This window comes from Lathamus discolor, chromosome 21 (assembly GCF_037157495.1).
Source record: "Lathamus discolor isolate bLatDis1 chromosome 21, bLatDis1.hap1, whole genome shotgun sequence".
In the NCBI taxonomy this organism is placed as follows: domain Eukaryota; kingdom Metazoa; phylum Chordata; class Aves; order Psittaciformes; family Psittacidae; genus Lathamus; species Lathamus discolor.
Window position 1 is genome coordinate 3,422,536 of NC_088904.1, and position 14,845 is coordinate 3,437,380.

The 14,845-nt window shown below is 64.1% G+C and overlaps 1 protein-coding gene across 1 annotated transcript; it reads left to right on the forward strand.

The window, feature by feature from the left end:
* The first annotated feature begins 5,412 nt into the window (after positions 1-5,412).
* FSTL3 (follistatin like 3) lies at positions 5,413-12,907 on the forward strand. The gene is made up of 4 exons (XM_065699591.1): positions 5,413-5,530; positions 7,453-7,638; positions 10,113-10,328; positions 11,563-12,907. Exons 1-4 carry the CDS (start codon positions 5,467-5,469, stop codon positions 12,018-12,020), a joined length of 924 nt encoding a protein of 307 aa, XP_065555663.1. The 5' UTR covers positions 5,413-5,466; the 3' UTR covers positions 12,021-12,907.
* Positions 12,908-14,845: the final 1,938 nt, after the last annotated feature.

A 14,845-nucleotide genomic window follows, 5' to 3' on the forward strand; every position in this document is an offset into this window, starting at 1 on the left:
CCATCTCTGCTGCCATCTCGCCGGTGACTCTAGCAAGTTATTTCCTACAAGGTCTTGCCCTCTGGGCCCTCTGCTCTTAAATGAAGCGGTCGCTGTAGCTCCAGCCCACTCGCTGCTTGGTTTTCCAGGCCCGGCTGTGCCAGGCGGGATCCGTCCCAAGCTCTGCCTTGAGGCTTGAGAGCACAAGAACCTCCTGGAGCTCGAGCAGCTTTCCAGCACGGTTCCTGCCAAGTGAGAATAACTGGTGCAGCTGGTCTCCCCGCTCCCCTCCACCCCACATTAGATATAATTGCCTATTTTAATTAATAAATTGGAGGCCACTCAAAGGAAAGCGGCGAGATTTGTTACAAACACTGCAGGGATTGTCTGCCAGCCCCGAGCCAGTCATGTCACGGCGCATTTGAATCGGTCTCCCTTTGAATTCACTCAACAGACAGATCACATCAGGAGATTTACATCCCCCACCTCGTCTCCCCCAGCCTTGCCCCTCCGGCTGCGGGTCCGGATCCCGGATCCCGCCCTGGCGCTTATCCGGCACCTCCTGATAACCTGCGAGCAGCCCCGGCACCGACAGGCTGGGAGGCCAAAGGGAGGGATGCTGCTGGTGTGAGGGCCCCTGCCAGCTCCCCGCGTGCCTCTGGGATGTCACCAGCAGGCAGGGGCTGGAAGCCATGGAGGCAGGGAAGCAGCATGGAGGTATAACGCCCGTATCATATAGTGCCCATATCACATATCTCATAGAGTCCATATCTCATAGAGCCCACCTCGGGGGAAGTTCAGGGTCTCGAGGGAGCTGCTTTGAGGCTCCACCAAAAATTTCCCTTTTTCTTTTCTATTTTTTTTTTCTTTCTGGATTCTTTGCTTTTCTGATGCTTGGTTTAAACCATTGTTTTTCAAGGGAAATTTTAATGCAAAAAACATGTTTTGTGTTTTCTCTTCTAGCTGCAAGCCTGGGCTATGGAAGCAATCAAGCTCCTTGGCTGACGAGGGCTGCAGGGTGCATGGAGGGCTCCATGGGGGGATATGCCCCTTGCTGGCCTGCTGAGAGCTGGGGACCAGGCTCCTGCCCCAGGCTGGTGGGGCTGGGATGCCCCAGCCAGTGGCTGCTGTCATCTCAGCTCACAGTGGAAGGTGGAAGCGATGCCCTTAGGTGCTGGTGGAGCTGCAGGGTGGCCCGCCTGTTCCATGGGGATAACCCAGCACCCAGCCCATGATCCATGGAGCATCCGCTGCACTTCCCTGCAGCCTCCCTGAGGGGCCGGAGGCTTCAATGACCCGGAAGGTTCCACCGACTCCCTGGATGCGGTTCAGCCCCATGCGGGTTCGTTGCGCTTCCCTCGAGGCTCCGTTTGGTCCTTGCTCCGCGGCGCAGGAAGCGTTTCCACTGGGAAACCGCACGGCCGCTGACTCATGCCTTGTTTATACACCGTGCCCGTGTCACGACAGCACCGAGACCCGGCAGGGATGGGCACGGGAAGCACGGCTGAGCCGGGGCTGGGGGGGGCCGGGCACGAGGTGATTCCTGCTGCAGCTTCCCTATGGGTGATGCTGCGAGCATCGTCCTCTTGTACCTCTACAGGGGGAAGGACCCAGTTTACTCACGGTGTTGTCCTCATGGCTTCCTGGAGGATGGAGCTGCGCTGCTGCTGTTTCCCCCGTATGTGCGTACAGGGGTGGTTTTCCTGCATCATATTCCCTGTGGAGGTGTTTCCTGCTTGAACAGGAGGTGGGAGCTCTTGGTGCGGCAGCAGCGGAGCGGGGCTGGACCTCGGCCGGTGACCACAACTTGTGCCGGTGTTTGGGGCTCCCCCCGCAAGGCTCCACCAGCCACGTGGGCAACAAGCTGGTTCTATGAGGAGCTGGGGAAGGCGGCTGGAAATCTGCGTGTGCGCAGCCAGGAGAGATGGAAACCGGCTGCTGGCCATGGACAAGAGACAGCTGTGCTTCCACTGCGGGGGAAATGTGCTGTGTGACCGCTGGTTCCTTCTCCTGGGCCAGGCAGCAGAGTCCTGTGGGATGGGATAAGACAGGATGGGATGGGATGGGATGTCCCTGCTGCCTCCTGGCTCTGGCTGCTGCTTTGCTGCGTCCCAGCCTTCCTGGTCTCCACTGGGCTGGATCAGCCTGGAGAAGAGAAGGCTCCTGAAGGGGAGACCTGAGAGCAGCTCCAGGGCCTAAAGGGGCTGCAGGGAACCTGGAGAGGGGCTTGGGACAAGGGCCTGTAGGGCCAGGCCAAGGGGAATGGCTTGAACCTGCCCGAGGGGAGACTGAGCTGAGCTCTTAGGCAGAAGCTCTTCCCTGGGAGGGTGCTGAGGCGCTGGCACAGGGTGCCCAGAGAAGCTGCGGCTGCCCCATCCCTGGCAGTGCTCAAGGCCAGGTTGGACACAGGGGCTTGGAGCAAGCTGCTCCAGTGGAAGGGGTCCCTGCCCGTGGCAGGGGTTGGAGCTGGAGGAGCTTTAAGGTCCCTTCCAACCCAAACCAGGCTGGGACTCCACGATCTGCATTAGGAGCCGTCTCACAAGTCCCGCTCCCCAGCTCGGGTGCAGGCGGGTGCTGGGGAGGCTTTGGCAGCAGGGATCCGGGTTTGCTCAGGAGTCACACAGGCCGGGTGATCAGATTTGGAGGCGCAGGTCTTGGGAAGCTGTGGGAGCCTCCCACCCCCCGGCCCTCCCCACATGCAAGCTCCCCCGCCCTGCCCTCCTTCATCTGCCCAAGTGGAAGTGTCCCAGGAACATGAAACGATTACTCGGCGAGGAGAATCCAGCTCAGCATTTCTTGGCATTGGTTCACGGCGTTTCATCTTCAAAGCTCCTTGCAAACATCAGCTAACTAATCCCTGCACCCTTCCTTTGAGATAGGGCAGGATCAAGCGGAGCAGCATTATCTCGCCGCAGCAGATGGGGAAACTGAGGCACGGAGCGGTGATGCTGCCGCCCCGGGGCGCGGGGCGAAGCTGCGTTTGTCAGCGCTGAGGCGGCCACCGAGGTGTGGATCCTGCCCCTCGTGAGCCACGAGCATCTCCCCGGTTCACCCGTGTGGAGAAAACCCAGCCCCAGGCTCAGAGCTGCCGGCGACCAAAGAGAAACCCAGGGACCTGCCCAGCGCCCGCCAGCGGCTCCGCACGAAGCCTCTGCTCCTGTGCCTGTGCCCTGACCCTGGGCTCTGTGAGGAACGCTTCTCAATTGAATGTCTTGTTGTAAATTGCAGCTCTAATTGGTTTAGCAGAGTTTAATTAGCCTGAACTGATGGGAGAGGAGAGATTCCCTCCTTAAAGGAGCCCGGCAGCTCGGGAGGAGAATGAAGCAGCCGGGTTTTGGTTGGGGCGGGGTGGGGGGGGATACGGCTGGCTCTTGAACCTCAGCCCGATCCTGCCCCAGCACAATGCAGCACCCAGACGGAAAGGTCAGATGTGAGGCTGCCATTCACTGCGCCTGCAAAGAGCTCCTTTGTCCCCGCTCCGGCTCCTCCCGCCGCCCCCTGCCCGGCCCTTGCGCTCCTTTGATTCCCGGGATGCTCCGGTGGCAGGGCCGGTTTCTCCATCATTCCCAGCCGGGCTCCTCGCCCCCCTCGCTCCGCGGGTGCCGCCGTGGGAGCAGAGGGGAGCAGCCCCCCAGGGCTTGGGGGAATTCTGCTCCCAGCTCTGCCTGAGAAGCAGCCCCGGCCTCCGCTCGAGGCCTGACCGTGGGCAGGTCACTTCCCAGCCCCACGGCGCTTCCCAGCGGCTGCGGGGCCGGAGCTGGGCCGCGGGGTTGAGTGGAGCCCCCGGCGTGGCTCTGCCAGGAGCAGGGCTCTGAGCCCCCGGGCATCAGCGAGGCTTCGCCAGGCATTGCCGGGTTACGGAAGGAGCCCGACCCGCTCCCTCCCAGGCTCCTCCTGCCCCACGTCAGGCGCAGCAGAGCCCGGCTGCTCCCTTCCAGATGCGGCTCCGGAGCGAGGTCCGACCCCTTCCCTGCCAGAGCAGCCGCCGGTTGTGCAACCCCGCTCGCAGCCAGGGAAAATCCCTGCCTGGCCTCCGCAAGCTCCTCTTGCATCCCGGAGCATGTGAGCGAGCGCATCACCACCCATTGACATCCAGCGCCGAGGTCTGGCTCCGCAGCCCTCTGCCCTTACATGGACAGCCCCGAGCGAGCCAGGGGTCACGCCGACCAGCAGCAGGGATGGGGACACGGGAGGGAGCAGCCCTGCTCAGCCCAGGGCCAGCAGCACGCCAGGAGCCTGCAGGGGCTCCCTCTTTCCCCCAGCACAGCAGAGCCTTGCCCGGGGCTCCATGGAGGTACCAGCGCAGCGCAGGACCGACTGAAGCCCTGCGGTTTCCACCAATGCCACCTGGGGCAAACCCAGCCCTCCCCATTCCCGTCCCTTCCCTGGGGTGCAAAGGGCTGCGGGAGGAGAAGATGGGAAAAGATCCACCTCGGTGTAGGAGCAGCCTGATGCTGGCATCGCACCCAGCTCTCCCCTGGCCACGGGACGCGGCTGCTCTGAGTCTCACCGGACCAAAGCTGCACCCAGCCCCATCCCACACCAAACCGAGCCTCTCACGCTGTGCTGGCACCGGCTGGGAGCGAGGAGGCTGCTGCCGGGCTGGAGGGGTGGTGCAAGGTCCCCGGAGCCCTCCGGCCGGGGCCCCTCTTCTGAAAGAGCCCGAAGCAGTCGTGCTGAAAACATGACCTCAGCTGAGGCCAGTGCAAAGGGTAAAACACTCCCGAGCTGCACGGGGATGGAGAAGGCCCCTGGGCTCCTGGCCGGGGGCACTAGCGGGGATGGGGATGTGTGTGGAGCACGGTGACAGCGTGTGCCGTGAGGGATACGTCCCCTCCAGCTCTCCTCCTTCCCCTGCCCGCCTCGCAGCGCTCGAGGCCGTAGGGCCCAGCGCTGCCTCAGTTTCCCTCCTGGCTCGCTGTGGGTGATGCCGGGCTGTGGGGCTTGGGGAGCAGAGATGAAAGGAGCCACATGACACAGACCTTCCCGTAACTCCGCTGCCAGACGGGGCTGCTGAGGAGGAGCAGGAGGGTGGAGGAGGCAGACGGAGGGCTCAGGCGGGGATGGGTGGGTGCAGGAGGGACAGGGGGGCAGCACCCAGGCTCCGGCCGCACCGAGCAAGGGGGGGCACCCCCAAACCTTCCCCTCCCCATCTCAGTGCGGTCCAGCCCTGGGCACACACGGGCACATCCGCACCCCGACCCCCCCCCCCCCCCAAACCGACACCCGTCGCACCGGGCACCCGCAGGCAGTGACGAGCAGACCCCCGGTAACACCAACCACCCCCCCGCCTTTCAGCGCGCCCCCATCCCGCATTTACCCCCGCCCCCGGCCGCGGCCCCCCCGCCGCCGCCGCCGCCCCGCCCGGTGATTCACGCCGCCCCGCCGCTTTATAACGCCGCCGGCCCCGCCGCCGCCTCACAGGCAACAGGTCGCCGGAGCGTCCCGGCCCGGTCCCGGTCCCGGTTCCGCCGCCCCGGCCCGGCCATGCCGCTGCGGCTGGCGCTCTGCCTGCTCGCCCTCTGCAGCCCCCCCGCCGCCGCCGCGCACAGTAAGTGCCGCCCCAAGGGGGGGGGGTGTGGGGGGGTGGCCGTTGGGGGGCACCGGAGCAGCCGCTCCCACCGGGACTGCCCGCCCCGAGCCGTCGGTGCCACCGCTCCCCGCCGCGCTGGCAGGTGCTCGGGGCAGGGACGGCCCGGTCCGGTGTCCCGGCGCCGTTACCGGGCTGCGCCCCTCCGGGTGCCGCCGCCCCGGGCCGGGCTCTCGGCCGTAGAAACCCGTTTTACCGGGAGGCGCTCGGGTGGGTGCTGGGCGCTGGCGGAGCAGCGGGAGCCGGTCTCCGGTGGTGCCACCCGGTGGCTCCGGTCCGCGCTGTCCTTCCAGCCGGTTGGCCCCGGAGGGTGCCCCGGGGGTCCCGCTGCCACGTCCCGTCCTGTGGTGCCGGACCCCGGCATCCCGCTCCGGGATGCGCCCCGCGATGGGGTGATGATGGCCACAACCCCATGGCCGGCCCCGGGAGCCCCCGCTGAGCCCCCCGGGTTGGGGTCCCTCGCCCCAGGCCCACCGGGAGCAGCGGCTGGTTCGTGATCTGGCTGTGGAGTTTGCAGCTCCAACCCCTCCCGGTTCAGCTGACGGCGCTCCCAGCTCTCGGGGCTATGCGGGAGCTGCTCCAGCCCCATGCCCAGGCTGTGCCGGACCCTGCTGCGGGGATCCCGCAGCTCATCCCAGCGGAGCCGTGGTCGCTGCAGCCAGTGTCGGCTCCCCCGCAGCAGCGCTCGAGTTTCCATCTTCACACCCCACGGCCACCTTGCTCCATTGCAGGGAGGGTGGCTCCATCCCCCTGCCCAGGGCATGTCCCCTGTTGCTGTCCCCGCTCCCCAGCGTGGCTCAGGACATGGTGGGTGCACCTCAGAGAGCAGGGCTGCGTGGAGCCGTCCCGGTGTGGCTGGGATCGCTGTGCCCGTGTGTATGGAGCAAGCGGGGTCTGGAGTCAGGATGTGGCTCCCAGGGAGCTTGGACCCTGGGGGAGCTGGAGCCATGGGTGTTGTAGGGGGAAAACTGGCTTGAAAGAGTGATGAGACAAACCCACTGGTGGCAGAGGTGTCTTGGCCTGGCGGATGCTTCCAGAGGTGTTCAGGCCACTGTTCTGCAGCCTGAGGGTTTGCTCCATCCATGGCTGCCCCATGGTGCTGGGGTCCTCATGTGCTTTTGGCTGAACCAAAATGGGGTGCATGGGAGGGAGCGGGGGGTCAGCAGTCCCAAGGTGGGTGCAGACTCTGCTTTGCGGGGAGCGACTGCAGCCCGGCACGGGCAGGATCCATCCCTTCCCCCTTGCTCCCTCCCGTCTTCAGCCGTTGAACAAACCTCAAACTGCAGCTAATGAGAGCAGGAACCCAAATAAGCATCAGAAGAGGCTGGTTTGCAGAGGCGGAAATCGCAGAGGAATCACTCACAACAAAAACCTCTGACTGCTGGGTCCGGGGGGGTGAAGGAACAAACAGGCTTTTGACTCACAGGGATCCGATGCCGCTGGGCTGGCCCCAGCCCAAGGGCTGTGTCAAGTGCCCTGTTCTCCGGCCGGTGCCTCGGATGCTGCTTGCAGAGGCTGTGGGTGTTGATGCTCCATCCTGCTGTGGGGCCGCTGGTGCATGTGGGGAGATCCAGCCTGCACAGTGCGGGCACCCTCTGGTCCCCCTCTGGAGCTGGAGTATCCCCACTGCAGAGAGGGTGAGCTGCAAGCCCAGACCCTGGCCCTGGGCATCTCCCAGAGCATCACTCGGAGCATGGAGACAACTGGGGTGTCCCTGCAGTCCTGGTGCTGTGTTTGGAGCCTGGTGACTGCCACGAGCACAGGCGCTGGGGTATCAGTGCTGCCAGGCTGTGCCAGGGTCCATGGGGACATCCTGGTGCACCAGGAGAGATGGGAGCCAGCCTGGCACAGCAGGGACCTCTCACCCTCTGCCCTGTCCGCAGGTGGGATCTGCTGGCTGCAGCAGGGGAAGGAGGCCAAGTGCACCATGATCCTGAAGACGGGAGTGACGTGGGAGGAATGCTGTGCCAATGGCAATGTGGACGTCGCCTGGTCTAACTACACCTACCCAGGCAACAAGATCAGCCTGCTGGGCTTCCTGGGGCTGGTGACCTGCCACCCCTGCAAAGGTGAGTGGGGCCAAGCTCTGCCTGGGGAGGGGATGCTCAGAGGATGCTCTGGGTGAAGGATGGGGCTGGCCTGCCCTGGTACCCTCCTCCAGGGACCACTGACCCCATGCCCCTGCTGCAGGATGGATGCTGCCATGGGGCCAGGGCTCCCGGGACAGCCTCCGTCCCCCGGCACCTCTCATTTTGTGCGTAGTTTTGTTGTTCTCTATGGAGTGGGATGTGTGACCTGGCTCTTGGCTGTGGGGCGATGACTCAAGGAGCTGAGCTGGGGCTCCATGGTCCCATGTTAACTCATTGTGGCGGGGGCCTCCCACCCCCATCCCTGCCAGGGCTGCTCAGAGGGAACCTTTGTAAGGTTCATTTGTAAGGGGGGAAAAAAAAGCTCGATTCCTTCCCCTCCGCTCCCCCTTCCTGCTCCCAGCGCGTGTGTGTGGAATGGCTTTATGTAACGGGCAGTTCCAGCAGTGGAAACTCTCCAGCTGTGAGTTCCAGCCCCGCCAGATGTTTTGGCGTGCGCCGGAGGCACGGATCCCCCAGTCGCAATTGCGTGGCCATGTGAGAACACGCTCGAGGACCTGCTGACCGCAGGAGGCAGGAGCAGGTCTTTGGGAGGTCAGGTTGGGATTTGTTTAAAGGAGGGGGGAAAGAAAAGGGTTCTTAATGAAACCGCTTCTTCCAGCTCCTCTGCATCCCCGGCTGCTCCTCAGCCCGGTCCTGGCTCAGGGCTGTGCCCTGTGCATGCATAGGCTGAGCGGGATCAGGTTGGTGGGTGCTGCGAGCACCGGGACCCTCTCCAAGGGCTGGTCATGGAGCGTGGTCCCCCCCCGTGCCGGGGCAGAGGGACACGATGGGGGGGTTGAGGCTCCTGGGGATCACTGGGGCCTGGCAGCAGGAGCTTTGGAAGCCCCGGTGAACCCGGCTGGCACGCGCACAGCATCTCCCCACCCTGCCGAGCGCCCCATCCAGATGGAGCTGGTGCTGCTCCCCACCGGAGGCCTTGGAAAAGGGCGGATGAGCCGAGCCGTGCTCCCGCTCCCCGGGCTCGTGGGGCCGGGAGAGGTTACTCCAGGATACAGTGGGCTGCGGCCACCAGCCCCGCGCCAGCAGCACAGCCCTGCGGGAAGGTGCTGGCCGGGTCCCGGGGGCTCTGCAATGGGTCTCTGGTTGGGAGGCGGAATTCCTGGCTCCAGCTGCTGGGGACACGGTGTCCCCCCGCTCCAGGACCAGGGGTCAGGGTCAGGGATGCTCCAGCTGCCTCCGTCCCGGGCTGATGGTTGGATCCTGCTGTGCCGGCAGCAGCATTCCCGCACGGAGGGTGACCAGGGTCCTTCCTGCTCCAGCAGCACTGGGGCACGGGGCCAGGCCCCTGTGTCCTGGGGTCTTGCCCCTGCAGCTCCCAGCAGAGATGCTGCCAGGGCTCAGCCTGTCCCTCTCCCCTTCCCTTGGACCAGCCCCAGCTATGGAAATCAGGGAACAAGCTGGGAAACTGTCTCCCACCAGGGAATTTCCCCTGGGGAGCGCAGGGCCAAGAAGACAGGGAATTTCCCCTTCCTCCTCCTCCTCCTCCTCCTCCTCCTCTCCCCTGTCTCCCAAAGTGACCCATCTCCTGCAGGGAAATCCCCCTCTGTACCTCCCAACAGCTCCCACACACACCCTGTCTGCAGGAATCCTTCCTGCTGGGGGGCGAATCCCCATCTCAGGAAGTTCCTCGGTCCTGCCTGGCCTTCGTGTGGGTGCTGATGGGTCCCCGCACCCCCAACTCCCATCACTGCCTGTGTCCTGGGGAGCTCAGCAGCCAAAGGGTCCCTTTGGGCTGTGTGCGGGGCAAGGGGCTTCCAGAGCCCCCATCCCTGCCTTGGTCTTGGTGCTGAGCCCTTTGCCTCTCCCTATGGGGCCACCAGCACCCGGGATGGGCCCCTCTCCATCCCTGCCGGAGTGGGCACTGCCCCGGGACCCCTTGAACCCGGCCCCCGAGCTGGCCGGGAGGTGGCCCGGGGGGACAAAGCTGCCGCCTGTCTGGGGACCCCGCTCTTGTGTTCCAGTCCCGGAGGCGCAGAGCGGAACAGGGCTGGGTATTGTGTGGCAGCAGCGGCGTTCCCCATCGCCCAGACAACTCGCGAAGCCCAGATCCTTCTGGAGCAGCCGGGGCCTTGCGCACGGGGAGGTTTTTCCATTGCACAAGCAAATGAAAGGTCTCCTTCCAAAACACTCGGCACATGGAAGCGAGGAGCTGGTGCGGAGCGGAGCGCCAGGCTCCGGCTGGATGCGCTCCTGCCAACGACCTGCTCCTTGGAGCTGAGCAGATCCAGATGCTGCGCGTTGTGACCAGGGATTTGCGCCCCCACCACCACCACAGAGGGCTGATGCGGGGCCCCATCCCTGCGGATCTGCCCCTGCAGGAGGCTGGGCAGGACGGATCCTTCCCGGATGCTGCTGCCGCATCCTCATGCTCTGCTCCCCTCTGTCCCCCCCAGAGAGCTGCGAGGGGGTGGTGTGCGGCCCCGACAAGGTCTGCAAGATGAAGCACGGGCGTCCCCAGTGCGCCTGTGCCCCCGACTGCTCCAGCCTGCCCCGCAAGCTGCAGGTCTGCGGCTCCGACGGCTACACCTACCGCGACGAGTGCGACCTCCTGACAGCCAAGTGCAGGGACCACCCCGACCTCGAAGTCATGTACCAGGGCAAATGCAAAAGTAGGTCCGGTCGGGCCCCTTGTCCTTGCTTTATCCCATCCTCTCCCTGTTCCCTCTGCTTCCCGTTCTCCCAGCTCCAAGCTGTGCCTGCATGGGAGGAGATGGATGGCAGCGCGGGTCCCTGGGTGCACCAAGAGCTGCTCTGGTGCAGAGGAAGAGTCCCCCCCGTTGTGTTGTGGTGGTGTGACCAGGCACATCCTTCCCTCTCCCACTGGCAATCCAGGTCTCCGCATTCTCTCCACTGTGTCCTGCCCTGAGCACTGGCTGCTCCCATTGCCCCAGCACAGGGTCCGTACCCAGTGCCTGGCCATGCCCAGAGAGGGAAGCTCTGTCCTGGTGCAGAGCTCCTGGTGGGCCATGGGCATCTCCTGGGTCTCATCCCTCAGCATCGCCCTCGCTGCGCTCCGAGCTGGCCCTGCCGCCCGGTTGGGACGTGTGATGCTTCCACAGCCCATCCATGCGATGGAGGTTTAACCTCGCCGCAGGCTGAGGAATAACAGTCCGTAAAATGTCACTTGCAAACATCTAGCCCCGTTTTTGTTCCTTTGTTAAAGCGAGCAGCAATCCTCCCTCCCTGCCAAGAGCTGTCAGAATTATTATGGTTATTTTTGCCAGCCCTCCTCTCTGAAATGCTTTTGCCTGTCAAGCTCTGGCCTGCGCAGGGAAATGTGGGGCAAGAAATGTGAGTTGCGAGCTGGGAGCTGCAGATGCCAAATCTCCTTCCAATCCGGCAGGGAAAGGAGGGAGGGCCTTGGGAAGTGTTCACAGCCACGGGGATGTGCTGAGCACACACTGGGGTTTGCTGCGGGATGGGGGCTACACAAGCCCTGAGCTCCGTGCAGGGTCCAACGTGACCCTTCCCTGCTCATGGTGCTGCCAGCCCGGTTGGAGCGGCTGCTGCTCCCGCTGCCAAGGCACCTGTGTGGGGCTGCTCACCCCAGCCAGGTCCCAATGGGCTCAGCCCCATGTGCTTGGCTCTGCAGCCAGATCTCGGTTCTGGATGGAGCTGTGCTCAAGGGCTGCAGGGCCAAGCGCTCCCTCGCACCCCATCATCAGCTCCTGTCCTTCAGAGCGGTGGTGATGGGGGCTGCTTGGGACCCTCCAGCCCTGGCTCCATCCCCTGCTGAAGGCAGGAGGGGGCTTGAGCTGCCCAGCTTTCCCTAGGATGATGCCCGTGGTTGGAGGACTTTGTCCATCCCCGGCTCGCCCCAGCTCAGTGTGTGCTTCCCCGCAGAGTCCTGCTCCAGCGTGGTGTGCCCCGGCACCCACACCTGCGTGGTGGACCAGACGGGCAGCGCTCACTGCGTGATGTGCCGGACGGCGCCTTGCCCCGAGCCCACCAGCCTGGACCATGCCCTCTGTGGCAATAACAACATCACCTACCCCTCGGCCTGCCACCTCCGGCGGGCCACTTGCCACCGCGGCCGCTCCATCGGCGTGCGCCACTACGGGAGCTGCTCGGGTGAGTGGGGGGCCGGGTGGTGGTGGGGGGGTGCAGTGGGCTCAGATCCCTCCCATCCCAGCATCTCCATCACCGCTTCTCCCTCTCTCCTGCTCTGTTTCCAGCTGCAGCCAAGTTCTCCGCAGAGACGGACAATGTGGAAGAGAACTACGTGTGAATCCTCCCTCGCCACGAGGCCGGACCCAGGAGACAGGGGCATTATGTGTATATTGTACAAACCATATACCTGATATTTATTAAGATAAAACCTTCCTTTATTTATACCTGTGTATGTTATGCAGCCGCAGGGGAGCAGGGCAAGGGGCTCCCGGAGCGATTCCAAGCCACCCTGGGGATGCTCCAGCACCCGGTACCCATGGGGGTGTCAGTGCTGCCGTGCATTGGGCCCCCCCCTCGTGTCCTTGGCCGCCAGCCCTGGGCCTATTTATTTTTGGATGGAATTCTCAGTACTGTGCTGATGTTCCTGGCCGGGACCTTGAGGTCCAGAGGGAATCTGTGCTTTCGCCTTCCCAGCTGCCCGTGGCAGGAAGGGCAGCACGGTGCTGCAGAGGATTGGAGATGGGTCGACATGTATTTATACATATATACATATATATATATGTATGTAAGTCTATCCTAAGGTTTTATCATGTGTATGTTAAAACAGATTTTAGTTGAAGCTTTCCTGATCCCCTCCAGCCCAGGCTCCCACCCATCCTTGGAGGTGATACTGGTGCGATGGTGGCCGTGCCATCATGGGCCATGGCAGCCCTGACCGGGGGGGGCACAACCATCCCCTTGAGCTCCCCACCCTGCAGTGCCCTCACCCAGAGCCCATTGCCCGGGTCCAGTTTGCCCAGAGCCCTCTTCATCCCTCCCTCCCTCCCAAAGCCGCTGTGGGGCGGCTGTGGGGAGCGTGGCTTGGCAAAGGGGGACAGGAGGGGCCGATGGCCCTGCCTGGCACCCCCCCGGGCACCCCCTGCTCTGTTGACTGCTCTGTCAACACCCTCTGTATTTATTTTTACTACTTCTCTCATGTTGTGTGTTGTCACCTGTGTAAATAACATCTCATCTCTGACACTGAAAAGCTATTGCTTTTATATAAATATCATATATATATTTTATATATATATATATATATAAAAATACCCTATTTTCTATTTTTGTATGGTTGCGTTCCGATTCCTGCGGCAGACGCTCTGGGAACACCCCCATTTCCTACTCGGCAGCGTTAGGGGCATTTTACAGCTGTGTTACCATTTGGATTATCATTAAAACCCAGAATAAACGATGCCGTGGGTCCGGTTCTGTTCAGCAGGTTCTGGGGCCACAGGAGGTGGCTGCATCCCCCAGGGCTGCGCTGCTGCAGCAGCATCACTGCGAACTCCTTTGCTGGGATGGGGATGGTTGAGAGCCCCTGCTCCCACTTGGCTTCAAGCGTTGGATGCTTGCAGCCCGGCTGAGGCCGTTCCCTGCAGCGGGAGGAAGGGGAAGAGCGAGCAGCCAGGCAGATAAATCTGTTCCCAATATCAGGCCGTGCCGTGAGGGTTTGGTATTTCACAAAACAATTCCTGCTCATAATTGGGTCCTGATGTGCGGCGCTTCCCCGCCGCGGGAGCCCGGGCAGCAGCCAGTGGCTTGGCACCGGCAGCTCAACGGGAGCCGCATCCCCTGTGCTGGGGGACAGCCCCCCGGCTGGGCTGGGGCTTCCAAACTGGGGCACTGTGCAGCAGTGAGGGGGAATGCGACCTTCGCTCCCGGCCAGCACCCAGCACCCTCAGCCCTCCCTGGGGTCCGATGCTGAGCATCGCGCAGGCCCCAGCCCAGGCTGCAGCCACGTTTGCACCCAGCATCTCCTGCACCCCGGAGCTGAGCAGGCAGCAGCATCGCAACCATCAGGCAGGAGCTCTCCTGCAGCCCCTCTCTACCCACCCGGCTCAGCGATGCCCGCTCTGCTTTTGGGGATGGGTGTAAAGGCGCTGCCCAAACGCTGCCCCTGGCGCCAGCACCCGCAGCACGTGGTGGTGTGTGTGGCCTGGGTTCCTCCGAGCCCGCCCCAGCGCCTTCCTCCCCGGGGCAGCTTCCTCATCCTCGGCCTTTGGAGCCCGGAGCGCCGGCGCATGGCCCCGCGCCGAGCCCGCGGGCACCGGCTGCGGCAGCGACGTCAGCTCCTGCCGATGAGCGGGAGATTTCGGCTTCCAAAACACGGCCGTGAGTCAGGCGCCTCCTTCCCGAAGGATTTTGGGTGGTCTGGGACAAGCCGGGACAGGCGCCGGCTCTCCAGGCTTCCCGGCAGCACAGAGCAGCCCTGCCCTGGCATCCTGGGGGGGGGGGGTGTGTCTGCCCCACGCTGCTGGGAGCCCCACAGGGGTTTGGGGCTTCCTTGGAGGCTGGCAGCTTGGCAGGGGTCTGTCCTCTGCTGGGTGTCCCCAAGGCCATGGATGCCCGTGGCTGTGGCCCCCTGATCCCATGCAAAGCAGCGCAGTGGGGAGCTGAGATTGCGACAGGAGGGGACAGGGCAGCCAAAGCTTCCCGGTGCGGTGAGCACGGGGAGCCGGTGGTGAGGGTCTGTCTGCGGACCTCTCAGCTCAGCCCTGGCCTTCATCCTCCCTGGCAGAGCCCCTGGGGGCTGTGGCACGGGCGGTGCCGGATGCTGCGGTCGCTGCAGCCTCCTGCGGGACCCGGTGGCCGCGGCGTGCCAGCAATTTGCAGCCACAACAAACCAGGAGCAGGGAATGTCCCTGCAGACGCTGGCGATGCCGCACGCCGAGACCCGGCAGCAGCTCAGCGCACGGCCCCCCCGGCCCCTGTGCCCGCAGCCACCCCAGTGCCCCCGGGGGAGCACCCGGCTGCGCGCCCCAGCGTGCCGGCCCCCCGCGGGCTCTGCCGGCGCAGCGGGCGGCCAGAGCCCAGCATCTGCCCCCGGGGGCTCTGTGGTTCCCCTGTTTGGGGGGTCCCGCAGCGCGGTGGGGAGGGTGCGGCGTGAGACGGGACGGGACAAGACGAGACGGGATGGGGTGAGACAGGGTGGGACGGGACGGGACGGGATGGGGAGCCCCGCCCCGGCAGCGGGGCA

Coding starts and splice junctions, on each gene's coding strand:
- FSTL3 (XM_065699591.1), top strand. CDS start 5,467: ATGCCGCTGCGGCTGGCGCTCTGCCTGCTCGCCCTCTGCAGCCCCCCC. Junction 5,531..7,452: donor CCCCGCCGCCGCCGCGCACA/GTAAGTGCCGCC, acceptor CCCTGTCCGCAG/GTGGGATCTGCTGGCTGCAG. Junction 7,639..10,112: donor GACCTGCCACCCCTGCAAAG/GTGAGTGGGGCC, acceptor TGTCCCCCCCAG/AGAGCTGCGAGGGGGTGGTG.